Here is a 14,931-nt window from a genome sequence, read left to right as displayed (position 1 = left end):
GGGGTGGTGATGAACAGAGTGTCTGAATTAAGCAGACCACTCTTACCCAGTCCAAAGATCAGGGCTTGATCCATCACCGTTATTTATCTCACTGCACCATCCCAGCTCAGAACCTGGCTATATGCAAATCAGTCTGTCCCTGGCCCAGTGCATCATGGGAACAGGGCAGACTAAACTACCAAGCCAATTCTTCACCAGAAAGGAGACAAGCTACCGGGGACCGGTTTCTGGCATTTCAGCCGTCTTCGGCCCAGCTTGCTTGAATCCTGATGGTGCAGTGAGAAAGGGACTCCTGTCTGAGTATACCCTGCCACACCTATAGTGGCCAAAAACGATACAGAAAAGGGGGTGGTGATGAACAGAGTGTCTGAATTAAGCAGACCACTCTTACCCAGTCCAAAGATCAGGGCTTGATCCATCACCGTTATTTATCTCACTGCACCATCCCAGCTCAGAACCTGGCTATATGCAAATCAGTCTGTCCCTGGCCCAGTGCATCATGGGAACAGGGCAGACTAAACTACCAAGCCAATTCTTCACCAGAAAGGAGACAAGCTACCGGGGACCGGTTTCTGGCATTTCAGCCGTCTTCGGCCCAGCTTGCTTGAATCCTGATGGTGCAGTGAGAAAGGGACTCATGTCTGAGTATACCCTGCCACACCTATAGTGGCCAAAAACGATACAGAAAAGGGGGTGGTGATGAACAGAGTGTCTGAATTAAGCAGACCACTCTTATCCAGTCCAAAGATCAGGGCTTGATCCATCACCGTTATTTATCTCACTGCACCATCCCAGCTCAGAACCTGGCTATATGCAAATCAGTCTGTCCCTGGCCCAGTGCATTATGGGAACAGGGCATACTAAACTACCAAGCCAATTCTTCACCAGAAAGGAGACAAGCTACCGGGGACCGGTTTCTGGCATTTCAGCCGTCTTCGGCCCAGCTTGCTTGAATCCTGATGGTGCAGTGAGAAAGGGACTCATGTCTGAGTATACCCTGCCACACCTATAGTGGCCAAAAACGATACAGAAAAGGGGGTGGTGATGAACAGAGTGTCTGAATTAAGCAGACCACTCTTACCCAGTCCAAAGATCAGGGCTTGATCCATCACCGTTATTTATCTCACTGCACCATCCCAGCTCAGAACCTGGCTATATGCAAATCAGTCTGTCCCTGGCCCAGTGCATCATGGGAACAGGGCAGACTAAACTACCAAGCCAATTCTTCACCAGAAAGGAGACAAGCTACCGGGGACCGGTTTCTGGCATTTCAGCCGTCTTCGGCCCAGCTTGCTTGAATCCTGATGGTGCAGTGAGAAAGGGACTCATGTCTGAGTATACCCTGCCACACCTATAGTGGCCAAAAACGATACAGAAAAGGGGGTGGTGATGAACAGAGTGTCTGAATTAAGCAGACCACTCTTACCCAGTCCAAAGATCAGGGCTTGATCCATCACTGTTATTTATCTCACTGCACCATCCCAGCTCAGAACCTGGCTATATGCAAATCAGTCTGTCCCTGGCCCAGTGCGAAGACGGCTGTAATGCCAGAAACCGGTCCCCGGGAGCTTGTTTCCTTCCCAGTGTAAGAATTGACTTTTGTAGTTTGGTTTGCCCTGTTCCCATCATGCACTAGGACAGGAACAGACTAATTTGCATACAGCCAGGTTCTGAAACTGGGATGGTGCAGTGAGCTAAAAAACGGTGTTGGATCTAGCCCTGATCTCTTGACTGGGTGAGAGCTTTCTGCTTAATTCAGAGACTCTGTCCCTCACCACCCCTTGTTGTAAATATTTTTGTCCACCCTAAGCGTGGAAGGGTATTCTCAGATGTGAGACCCTTGCTCATTGCACCATCAGGATTCAAGCAAACCGGGCCGAAGACGGCTGTAATGCCAGAAACCGGTCCCCGGGAGCTTGTTTCCTTCCCAGTGTAAGAATTGGCTTTTGTAGTTTGGTTTGCCCTGTTCCCATCATGCACTGGGACAGGAACAGACTAATTTGCATACAGCCAGGTTCTGAAACTGGGATGGTGCAGTGAGCTAAAAAACGGTGTTGGATCTAGCCCTGATCTCTTGACTGGGTGAGAGCTTTCTGCTTAATTCAGAGACTCTGTCCCTCACCACCCCTTGTTGTAAATATTTTTGTCCACCCTAAGCGTGGAAGGGTATTCTCAGATGTGAGACCCTTGCTCATTGCACCATCAGGATTCAAGCAAACCGGGCCGAAGACGGATGTAATGCCAGAAACCGGTCCCCGGGAGCTTGTTTCCTTCCCAGTGTAAGAATTGGCTTTTGTAGTTTGGTTTGCCCTGTTCCCATCATGCACTGGGACAGGAACAGACTAATTTGCATACAGCCAGGTTCTGAAACTGGGATGGTGCAGTGAGCTAAAAAACAGTGTTGGATCTAGCCCTGATCTCTTGACTGGGTGAGAGCTTTCTGCTTAATTCAGAGACTCTGTCCCTCACCACCCCTTGTTGTAAATATTTTTGTCCACCCTAAGCGTGGAAGGGTATTCTCAGATGTGAGACCCTTGCTCATTGCACCATCAGGATTCAAGCAAACCGGGCCGAAGACGGCTGTAATGCCAGAAACCGGTCCCCGGGAGCTTGTTTCCTTCCCAGTGTAAGAATTGGCTTTTGTAGTTTGGTTTGCCCTGTTCCCATCATGCACTGGGACAGGAACAGACTAATTTGCATACAGCCAGGTTCTGAAACTGGGATGGTGCAGTGAGCTAAAAAACGGTGTTGGATCTAGCCCTGATCTCTTGACTGGGTGAGAGCTTTCTGCTTAATTCAGAGACTCTGTCCCTCACCACCCCTTGTTGTAAATATTTTTGTCCACCCTAAGCGTGGAAGGGTATTCTCAGATGTGAGACCCTTGCTCATTGCACCATCAGGATTCAAGTAAACCGGGCCGAAGACGGCTGTAATGCCAGAAACCGGTCCCCGGGTGCTTGTTTCCTTCCCAGTGTAAGAATTGGCTTTTGTAGTTTGGTTTGCCCTGTTCCCATCATGCACTGGGACAGGAACAGACTAATTTGCATACAGCCAGGTTCTGAAACTGGGATGGTGCAGTGAGCTAAAAAACGGTGTTGGATCTAGCCCTGATCTCTTGACTGGGTGAGAGCTTTCTGCTTAATTCAGAGACTCTGTCCCTCACCACCCCTTGTTGTAAATATTTTTGTCCACCCTAAGCGTGGAAGGGTATTCTCAGATGTGAGACCCTTGCTCATTGCACCATCAGGATTCAAGCAAACCGGGCCGAAGACGGCTGTAATGCCAGAAACCGGTCCCCGGGAGCTTGTTTCCTTCCCAGTGTAAGAATTGGCTTTTGTAGTTTGGTTTGCCCTGTTCACATCATGCACTGGGACAGGAACAGACTAATTTGCATACAGCCAGGTTCTGAAACTGGGATGGTGCAGTGAGCAAAAAAACGGTGTTGGATCTAGCCCTGATCTCTTGACTGGGTGAGAGCTTTCTGCTTAATTCAGAGACTCTGTCCCTCACCACCCCTTGTTGTAAATATTTTTGTCCACCCTAAGCGTGGAAGGGTATTCTCAGATGTGAGACCCTTGCTCATTGCACCATCAGGATTCAAGCAAACCGGGCCGAAGACGGCTGTAATGCCAGAAACCGGTCCCCGGGAGCTTGTTTCCTTCCCAGTGTAAGAATTGGCTTTTGTAGTTTGGTTTGCCCTGTTCCCATCATGCACTGGGACAGGAACAGACTAATTTGCATACAGCCAGGTTCTGAAACTGGGATGGTGCAGTGAGCTAAAAAACGGTGTTGGATCTAGCCCTGATCTCTTGACTGGGTGAGAGCTTTCTGCTTAATTCAGAGACTCTGTCCCTCACCACCCCTTGTTGTAAATATTTTTGTCCACCCTAAGCGTGGAAGGGTATTCTCAGATGTGAGACCCTTGCTCATTGCACCATCAGGATTCAAGCAAACCGGGCCGAAGACGGCTGTAATGCCAGAAACCGGTCCCCGGGAGCTTGTTTCCTTCCCAGTGTAAGAATTGGCTTTTGTAGTTTGGTTTGCCCTGTTCCCATCATGCACTGGGACAGGAACAGACTAATTTGCATACAGCCAGGTTCTGAAACTGGGATGGTGCAGTGAGCAAAAAAACGGTGTTGGATCTAGCCCTGATCTCTTGACTGGGTGAGAGCTTTCTGCCTAATTCAGAGACTCTGTCCCTCACCACCCCTTGTTGTAAATGGTAATGGACATACAGCAGACCTTTAGACTTTATTTTGACTATTTACCGCCCTATATGATCTACCCAGTTGTTACCCTTAGGTGCGCCGACAGTCGATAACATAGTGGCACCTTGTCTCTGGTTAGTCCTTATAACTTTGTTCTCACTAGTGCCCTGAGGTGTAGTCACCCTTATTGTTTTTTGGTCTGTTTTTGGGGACAGTCAATACTTTTCGTCCAATGTGCTAAGCACCTCAGATCTATTAGCCATCGAGATTACATTGTTGGTAGATCCTGGCCAGTTCCAGGTTGACCTCCCCCTTGTTGCCCTTTGATGTGAATAAGATCGGGAGAAATATCCCAATGGAAGACCACTGATAGCCTCAGTACTAATCCTAAGGGGGGCTGCCTGGTCCAAGATACACTGAACCATGTTCGGAGACCTAAAACTTAAAACGACACAGTCCCCAGCCAAACCTTTTTGAGAATGGCCTACCCAAGCAACCCTTCTCACCATCTTAAACTCCCTAAAGAGATGGCTCCCAAGCCCTTTTTTAATATTCAAGAAGTGGAGTGCCTTATTCTTAAGTGAGGACCAATGCTCCTCTTCTTGGTGTTGGAGTTTCGTAACATTTGCTAAAATAATGGTGTGTGGGTCGATTTGGGTGGAAGATTTAAGGATGCTTTTGCAGGCATAGCACTTCTCAAACCCTGCAATCTCCCTGCTGGGCCCTTTGGCCTTCCCTGCCTTTGAGTTCGAACAATGTAGGGGGTTCTGAGGGGTTACCAAGGAAGATGATGAAGGGCAAGCCATGTTGGAGCGTGGTGATCTAAATGGAATTCTCCTTTCTCTTAACTGCTGGATCTTCAGCATGCCTGTTCCCAGGATTAACAGATTGATCTTTAGATCTGTGCTGCTCTATTTTACTTAATCTTTGGTCATTTGCTCCAAGTTTCACCATTACAGGGTTGATCAGAACTAGGAATCTTTCATCCAACTGTTTTATAAAGTATAATTGAACCCGAGGAGAGTCATGACCAATCGCTGGTACAGATCGGTTATCGCTAACCTCAACCGCCTTAGTACTGTCGAAATCAGTCGGTGCATCCGTAGGCCCTCTCAGCCCGTGAACTACATTCCTGTTCTTTGCCTGCTTTGAGATCTGATGACTAGTTTTGGGGGCACTACGCGCTTTCCTTTTCTTAGACTGTTCGTTGCCTTTAGGGGCTTGTGAAGACCTTAGGTTCCTGGTGCGAATGGTTGGCGGAGAAAATGGAGTTGGTCAAGACAAGTTGACCATTTGTGGAGATTGGGGGGTACCCTGCTGTGAGCTAGGTGTATTACTTAGAAGGATTTGGGGGCTCGTAACTACAATGGCATTGGACTCTGACACTGGAGCTTGCTTTGCGAGTGGGTTTGGTGGATCTAAAGAAAACCTCCGTTCAGTGAACTTAATCTCGTATATTAACACGGATTCGGCCCGTGAGAGGAAGGTATCTAGGGTCCCCACTACTCCTGCCCCAGTCTCCCCCTTACGTGCGTTTTTACTCATAACGTTGGGTATAAACTTGACTGAGGCATAATTTAGAAAATTAGCAAAAATAACACACTGGATAACACAACTTGTTCTTTCAGCAATAACTTTCCTTCCAGCACAACAGAATACAAGCAATGCCCCCTTAAGTCCAAAGTCAAAGTCAATTACTCAGCTTACTTCAAATCCAAGAAAAATGTTGGAAGGGTGGCCCAGCCCAGCCTCTTCCTGCCGCTGACGGGCGCGGATGGGCCCACCCTTGGCCCGGGCACGCCCGCGCGAGCCCTGGCCCTTTTTTAAGCACCTCCTGGTGCACGTGACCTTGTTAGGCGGCGGTACTGCTGCACAGGATGGTTGGGGATGCAGTAAAATGGCGGCTCTCTGCGGCACTCGGTGGAACTTTTACGATGCGGCGGCCCCCTCAATACTCCAAACAGCTACTGCGGCAACAAGTAGGGACCGTCCTGACTCCGTCAGAAGCGGTCGCTCCCCACGGCCCCTGGCCCTCGCTGCTATCTTTGTGCTGATCGCACTGCTCAACACACCACGCCTGTACCATTGCCTGCATTGGTATCGTTGTGCTGCTCGCCCAGCATTAATTGTTTATTTGTTTATTCCTGTTGCCCATACAGACATCGCTGTGCTGCTCGCTCTGCATCAATTGGTTACTTCTGTTGCCTTTATCCATATTGCTGTGCTGCTCGCTCTGCATTTATTGTTTATTTCCGTTGCCTGACGCCGGCATTGGTCGCATTGCCTCATCGAGTCTTCCTGCCTTTGCATATTGTACACGCCTCGCCTCGCGTAGCGCTTGCATTACCAGCGAGATTAAAATTAATTTAAGTGTGCCTACTCGTGTTGTTTGTTGCCCCAGCCAGTTCCGGTTTCGATTACGCTGCCATCTTGTTGTTGTTGTGCCTCGGAGCCCGTACTCTCCACCCCGCCCCCGCCTCCCAGCTGCTCCTCCCTCCCACTGACTCTCTAGGCTCGCCTGTCTGATGTTAGCGCTGTGACCGTCCTGACTCCGTCAGAAGCGGTCGCTCCCCACGGCCCCTGGCCCTCGCTGCTATCTTTGTGCTGATCGCACTGCTCAACACACCACGCCTGTACCATTGCCTGCATTGGTATTGTTGTGCTGCTCGCCCAGCATTAATTGTTTATTTGTTTATTCCTGTTGCCCATATAGACATCGCTGGGCATTAATTGTTTGTTTATTTGTTTATTCCTGTTGCCCATATAGACATCGCTGTGCTGCTCGCTCTGCATTAATTGGTTACTTCTGTTGCCTTTATCCATATTGCTGTGCTGCTCGCTCTGCATTTATTGTTTATTTCTGTTGCCTGGCGCCGGCATTGGTCGCATTGCCTCATCGAGTCTTCCTGCCTTTGCATATTGTACACGCCTGGCCTCGCGTAGCGCTCGTATTACCAGCGAGATTAAAATTAATGTAAGTGTGCCTACTCGTGTTTGTTGCCCCAACCGGTTCCGGTTTCGATTACGCTGCCATCTTGTTGTTGTTGTGCCTCGGAGCCCGTCCTCTCCACCCCGCCCCCGCCTCCCAGCTGCTCCTCCCTCGCCCCTCCCCCTCCACTATCCACATATGACATACACTATTGCGTGCAGCGTTTACGCGCAGCGGTCGCGCCCCATTTGCGCCGAAGGTGCGCCAAAGGTAAGCCCGTCTACGCCCGTCCGTTTCTGGACCGCGCCCAGCGCCAGACCCCCTGGTCCTCGCAAAACTTACTCCACCCGTATTACATATGACGCCGCTACTCTCCTTGCCCTTAACCCCGGACGCACCCCACAATGCTGCGTAGCTACCCCCGGACACACCCACGGTCCATTTGCATGCCACCCATGCAAGTTCGCCTGCATCAGGACCCACACCAAATCCTCCTCCTCCAAACACAGCTCCGACCCTAACCACCTTAAGTGCATCCTGCTGAACACCTGCTCGGTCCACAAACATGCCACTGAACTCTGGGACCTACTCGACACCACATCACCGGACGTCGCCTTCCTCACAGAAACCTGGATGAACGCATCATCAGCGCCCGACATCGCCATAGCCATTCCAGACGCATACAAGATCATCCGAAAAGACCGCACCAACCAAACAGGAGGAGGCATCGCCATCGTCCATAAGAACACCATCGGAATCACGACCAGCTCCGACGTTAACCTCGCGTCCGCCGGACACCTTCATTTCCAGATCCACACCGACCCCAGGACCACACTTAGAGGCACCCTCATCTACAGACCACCAGGAACCCGCACACAATTCAACGAAGAAATCACCGACTTCATCAGCCCACATGCCCTCACCTCTGAGAACTACATTCTACTGGGAGACCTCAACTTCCACCTGGAAAAGAAAAACAACAGCAACACCACCACCCTTCTGGACAACCTGGCCAATCTCGGACTCAAACAACTTGTTGACACCCCCACCCACCTTGCCGGACACACGCTAAACCCGATCTTCACCTCCAGCAAACACATCTCCTTTGATCACACCACAGCTCTCCATTGGACGGACCACAGCTGCGTTCACTTCAGCTACAAAAAGACCACGACCCACAACCCCCCACAACCTATTCCTCGAAGAAACTGGAACAAAATCACCACCGACCAACTCTTCACATCGCTAAACCAAAACCCTCCTACCATATCATCGGACCCAAACCAAGCTGCCGCCAAACTCACACAATGGATCACCCACAGCGCTGACAAATTAGCACCCTTGAAAAACCATCAGATCAAACAAGGCAGCAAAAAGGCCCCCTGGTTCAACGATGACCTTAAGAAATCCAAGAAGTTATGTCGTACCCTCGAGAAAACCTGGAGAAAAAACCCAACCTCTGACAACCTGACCACCTTCAAGAACGCCACCCGCAAACGCCACCAATTGATCCGATCCACCAAGAAATCAGCATTCAAGGATCGACTCGACAGCAACGCATTCAACAGCAAGGAACTATTCAACATCGTCAAAGAATTTACCAACCCCACCGCCGGCACCAACAACATCACTCCCTCCCAAGACCTCTGCGACTCCTTATCCTCTTTCTTCCACAACAAAATCGCCGACATACATAACAGCTTTGAAAACCAGTCCGATGAACAGCCCACTCCACCCACCCCCGAACCAAATCAGCACTCTCACAACCTTTTCGCCTGGAACCCAATCACCACTGAAGACACCATCCGCCTGATGAACTCCATTCACTCAGGATCGCCAACCGAACCATGTCCCCACCACATCTTCAACAAAGCAGACTCCATCATCGCACCCCATCTCTGCGATGTCATCAACTGTTCCTTCAAATCCGCTACTTTCCCGGAAAGCTGGAAACATGCCGAGCTCAGCGCCCTTCTGAAGAAACCCACAGCAGACCCCTCTGAACTTAAGAACTACCGCCCCATCTCACTCCTCCCATTTCCTGCCAAAGTCATTGAGAAAGCCGTCAATAGTCAGCTCGCCGCCTTCCTAGAATCCAACAATTCCCTCGACCCTTCACAGTCCGGCTTCCGAGCCAAATACAGCACCGAAACTGCTTTCATCGCAGCTACAAACGACATCCGAACGCTACTGGACAACGGAGAAACAGTTGCCCTCATCCTACTCGACCTCTCCGCCGCCTTCGACACAGTATGTCATAGCACACTCATACAACGCCTCAACAACGTAGGAATACAAGGAAAATCTTTGGATTGGATCATCTCGTTCCTCGCCCGAAGATCCCAGAGAGTCCGCCTCCCCCCGTTCAAATCAGAGGCCACCGAAGTCATCTGTGGTGTACCACAAGGTTCTTCACTCAGCCCCACCCTCTTCAACGTATAAATGAGTCCCCTCGCATCCATCGCGTGCCAACACAACCTCAACATCATCTCCTACGCAGATGACACCCAGCTGATCCTCTCCCTCACCAAAGACCCAAACACCGACAAAACCAATCTACACGAAGGAATGAAAGAAGTAGCCGAATGGATGAAGAAAAGCCGTTTAAAACTTAACTCGGACAAAAAGGAAGTCCTCATCTTAGGATCGTCCCCCTCTGCATGGGACGACTCATGGTGGCCACCGGCCCTGGGCACAGCACCCATGCCTACAGATCACGCACGTAACCTGGGCTTCATCCTTGACTCCTCCCTTTCGATGACCAGACAAGTCAACGCCGTCTCATCTTCATGCTTCAACATCCTACGCATGCTCAAAAAAATCTTCAGTTGGATCCCCACCGAAACAAGAAAGACATTCACCCACGCACTGGTCACCAACCGACTGGATTATGGAAACACCCTTTACGCCAGGACCACAACCAAACTACAGAAAAAACTCCAACGCATCCAAAACGCCTCAGCCAGACTCATACTGGACATTCCCCGTCATGCTCACATTTCCGTCCACCTGAAGGATCTCCACCGGCTCCCCGTCAACAAGAGAATAACGTTCCGTCTCCTCACCCACGCACACAAGGCCCTCTACGACCTAGGACCCGAATGCCTCAACACACGACTGTCCTTCCACACACCCACCCGCCAACTACGATCATCCAATCAAGCCCTCGCTGCAATCCCGCGCATCCACAGATCCACCATGGGAGGAAGATCCTTCTCCTACTTAGCGGCCACAACCTGGAATTCTCTCCCCAATCACCTTCGACTTACACAGAACCACCCCTCCTTTAGAAAGCAGCTAAAAACCTGGCTATTCGATAAGTAATGCACCCACCCTCCCTCAAGCGCCTTGAGACCCTCTGGGTGAGTAGTGTGCTATACAAATTCCTGAACTTGAGCTTGAACTTGAACAATCCCTGGCAACAAAGTTCAGCAGGGAAATAAGAATAACGGGCTCCACTCTATAGTGGTCAACATGTTTCTTGCCATGTCTGAGTGGTCAGACGGCAATTCATGAGGACCAATGTGTTAAGTATCTACAACACGTGGTAGTGATGATTATCTATCTACCACCTATCTTATAGGATAAATACCTAAACACAGGATAATCCTGTTAAACCTCTGCTCATGCCTCAACAGTACCTGCGGTGCTGTGGCACTTCTAGGATAATTATACTGTGGTTTAGCGTCACTGCGCCTGGTCACCTACCCCTGCCTTGATCTAAGATGCTTCTGGATTCTAATCTACTTGGGGCCAATTCACTGGCTCCTCGTTAGTTCATTGACACTTTATCCACACCAAAGTATCCCATCCGATCATCATATTCCTTCCTACTGTATTTCTAGGCCTTACACATGCCATGTATATTGAAGCCCTCACGATTTCGATCTCTCATATCTTTCCCTGCACAACGTGTGTTGTGAACCAGTTGTCTCACTAAAACTTACTTCCTGTATATGTTATTTTAGGACATATAGATATCTATTTCCCTATAAGTGTGTCAGAACATAGGCAGTTCTTGTTTAGAAATCACCCTCTGATTTCTTTCTTTACAATAACAATTTGAAATAAAGCTGATATATTTTTTCTCCTCTGCAATTTTAGTTCTAGTGGAGCTACTCAGAAAGTCTTCTTGTGTTTTTGCTTGTACTCTTTCAACTGCCTTGTTCTGGGCCCAATTGGATACACTTGTTCTCTGAATCTGCTACCCCTAAACTTCATGTTTCAGCCTGTAGGTTTCTGTGCTGCTATAGTTGTGCGTAGTGCTCACTATTTTCTCACACGATATACTACACTTGAGGCCTTTAGGATGATTACGGGTGGCAATCCTTTTTTTAATCTATTTTAGTGCAACGTGTCCCATCTGATGGTTGCCTATCTGTCTCTGCTACATATCCTTTGTCATAAATACAATAGTACCTCATTTAACTGAAGGTTTATTATCAGATTTTCATCCTCCATTAAGGACTTCAAAGCTCACCATAGTTATTTGGTGAAATTATCTTTCCAATTGATATTTTCTCACATCCTCAGTTTCTTCAACATATAACTGCATCCTGAAAAGTTACAATTGCATTGAAAGGTAAACTGAGAATATAGGTCTATTTTAGCTTAAGTCCAGTGGGACTGTTTGAGTTAATAGTAAATCCCATTTGTGTCAGACGACCTCTATATGTATGTCAAATATTTTCCCTTATTGAATGGGCTTTTCTGTTTTTTTCCCTAGTTTTTTAAATGATTTATTAGTACCTTATTGCATTTCTTTTTAACAGTGTCGAAACAGATTGTCTCCATTCTATTTGTATAATTTTGCAGACACGATCTATTAATTGGAACATTATTTTTATCGGTATAAAAGAAAACATTATTTTTTTCATTTTAATCTTTTTCTAGGTTTTACTTATGGTCTGATTCGGCAGATGTCTCTGGTGTGTAGAGCCCTGCGATGTATATGCAAATTGACAAATAAAAATGTTTTTTAAAAAATCACATCAAAACTTAAGAATCGTGCTAACTAAACAGCAAATGTTGCAACGACTTTAATGGATTCATTTTAAGATGATGAAACTGTTTGCTGTAAGATGGGAAATGTTGAAGATGCAGCACACTACAATCTGATTCATTTCTGGCTTGTGGAGGAAAGTAGTCAATTGAATAAATCCTTTTTGCAGACCTGATGGGTGTTCTCTTTCAGAAAGCTTTCCTTTAATGACACTACAATCTGAAAAACACTTTGACGGGCCTAGATTCACTAAGATTTTTTGTCTGGGTTGTGTCACACTTTTTGCGCAGCTTGGACGCAAAATCTATTTTGGGATTCACATAGCCATGCAGCGCCTTATTTGAATGGCTTTGTTGAAAAAAATAAAAAAAATAATTTATTTTAAAAAAACCCTGCATGAGGTACGTGGGTGTTCCCGTGCATCCACCCATGAATTCTGATGCAAAAGCATATTTCCAAAGACTTGTAAACATAGATTTGCCGTCCGAGGCTGTCGTAACAAGGAGAAATATCATCATTTTCTCCAATTTTTTTCCCCCTTTATATGTGTGTGACATAATGCAGGGGGGCCTGTGTTGGCCGTAGGCAGTCACAAGTGCACCAGAGCTAGGAAAGAGTAGAACTGCGCCACATTTTTGTAAATATGGCACAGTTCTTGTCTCTCCCTTTCATGCCACGCAGTACATCAACTTTCCTTGCTGCACTACATTGCATGAACTGGAAAACTTTCTTCTGTTTAATCATTGGTTATAGATTTGACAAATAAAGCACAAGACGCAAAGTCAAGAGGATCGATTTGATATCTGGAAAAACAATCTGCACGTGCAAATTATGAAATATTTAGGTTTTTAAAATGATGCTTTAATTTTTATGTTAGTCTTCGCCTCTCTGTGTGCTGTTGAGTGTTTTTAGAATGTATTAGTTAATGTCTTGATATTTTATACCATAAATACTTTTTAGTCTTTGTAGATATTCCATCTAGTGATTAGTGTATCAGTCCCGTTCTATGTATGCCATGTTTCTGTTAATTGCATTGGTTTTAGAACATGTTACTCATGCAGTGTAAATTTATATTAATAACTGTTTTTTTTTAAAGATAAGTAACCTTCTGGATTTATAAATAAATACTTTGAAAAAAATGACTAGCAGTTATCGTTCAATGTGTGTAAAAGTCCGACGCTGTTTAAGGCTTTGTATTGTATCAAGATGCCCATAGAATTTGTCTACTTTTAACATTACGCAAAGTTTTATATCTATTGCTTTGTTTTTAATTTTAGGTGTGTAGCATTTGTCATAAAGAAGGGAGAGAGAGTAAAGGCGCATGCATGACCTGCAATGCTCCAAGGTGCACCAAGGTTTTCCATGCTACATGGTAAGGCATTCCATTTTACAAGTATTTGTATATGGTTTAGCAATTAGATACATTGCAACTTTTATTGTTAGGACGAAATAACTGTTCTACACCACTTCGATCAATGTCTGCCAAAATAAACTGCGCTTTAAAACATGAGCAAGGATGGAAAGTGACATCCTACTCCATTCATTTATATGCCCATTTTTCCACTCAACTTTGACGTCCTTGACTTTTACTTTCTGATAAGTTTGCCTTGTATGCATTGTTAATGCTCTGTTCTCTTCAGTGTCAGAATGCAGCGTTTACATTCTCTAAAAATTGTCTCTTCCTTAGTCAGGCTCTCTCAGGCGAGTGTAGAACTTCGGGAAAAGCACACTGCTGTTAGCTCATACAAATCAAGTACTACTGATTTTTTAAGGTTTGACTTGTGGGGGTTGCAAGGTGGACAATAAAGCCTTCTTTTTGGAGAGTGATGCAAGTTTAGAAAGTTTGATAAAGTTATCACTAGAATATCCTTCAGTAACTATATTGTCCAGCCAGTGGTATACTCTTATAAAAAGTACTAAAGGGGGCGTGGTCAAGATGGAGGGCTGATGAGATGCATCTCCCTACGGGTCTCCGCTCCTGGCTACTTTGCCCGGTAACTTTTACGCCTGAGACCCCGGACGCGCCAACATAGCCAGCGGAAACATAGGCGTTTGCCTGTGTGCTCCTGCGGAGTTGTGATTTACGGGGCTAGGTGCCCGGACAGCGGATTTGGAGGGCCTGGAGTTACCTAGCTGAGGGTTGAGAAAATGGCGACCAGGCCAGGTTGGGCCTGCTGGCACCCATAACCCTGTCCAGGGGTGAAGTGCTCCAGCCTTCCCTGCTGTCAGCCGGCCACAAGGTGCAGGGGTTGGCGAGAAGCCGGAACAGCGGGACGGTGACCAAGCATGCATGGGAGCTTGGCGGCACTCCGGAGACTGGCAGGAACAGGCAGAGAGCCTCGTGGCCGACGGAGGCAGGGGAGCTGCGTCTCACAGCACTGAACTCCCAGGTGAGACCGCAGGGGAGCAGAACCGCCTCACGGAAGTTGGAGGTGGCTGGAATTTGGCCTAAGCGTTCTCCTGGTGGTGTTTACGGGCGCTTTCAGGTAGCATGCTGAGCAGCCTTGCCTCGATGGGAGCAGCGGGTGGGAGCAGAGCCATTGCCCCAGAGCGTCCCTAGAGAGGCACGGGGCGCTACAGAGCGGAGGTGGCCCTGCGCCCGGGCACAGCAGAGAGCTCCCCTGGAATCGGGCCTAGGAGCAGCAGAGAGGCCCGCCGGGTGGGACGAGACCTGGGCTGGGTGAGCTTGCGGAACCCTCCGGCCCGACTCCGCCCTGAGTCGGGGCGTGCATTGCATCATCAGGGCCCAGCTTCTCCGCCCGGGTCCCCGTGACGTCATTTGGCTCACCCAT

The 14,931-nt window shown here is 47.9% G+C and overlaps 1 protein-coding gene across 1 annotated transcript in view; it reads left to right on the top strand.

Moving 5' to 3' along the window:
* Positions 1-14,931, top strand: part of LOC147721188 (protein AF-10-like) — a 1,319,715-nt gene that overhangs the window by 341,773 nt on the left and 963,011 nt on the right. Inside the window, exon 5 of the mRNA XM_086966803.1 lies at positions 13,417-13,511. Within this exon, the coding sequence (XP_086822929.1) occupies positions 13,417-13,511 (95 nt within the window). The remainder of the gene's footprint in view (positions 1-13,416; positions 13,512-14,931) is intronic.

Source organism: Lissotriton vulgaris, chromosome 4_1 (assembly GCF_964263255.1).
Source record: "Lissotriton vulgaris chromosome 4_1, aLisVul1.2, whole genome shotgun sequence".
Lineage (NCBI taxonomy): Eukaryota > Metazoa > Chordata > Amphibia > Caudata > Salamandridae > Lissotriton > Lissotriton vulgaris.
The sequence above is the reverse complement of the archived record's forward strand: the minus strand, read 5'-3'. Positions and strand labels throughout refer to the sequence as shown.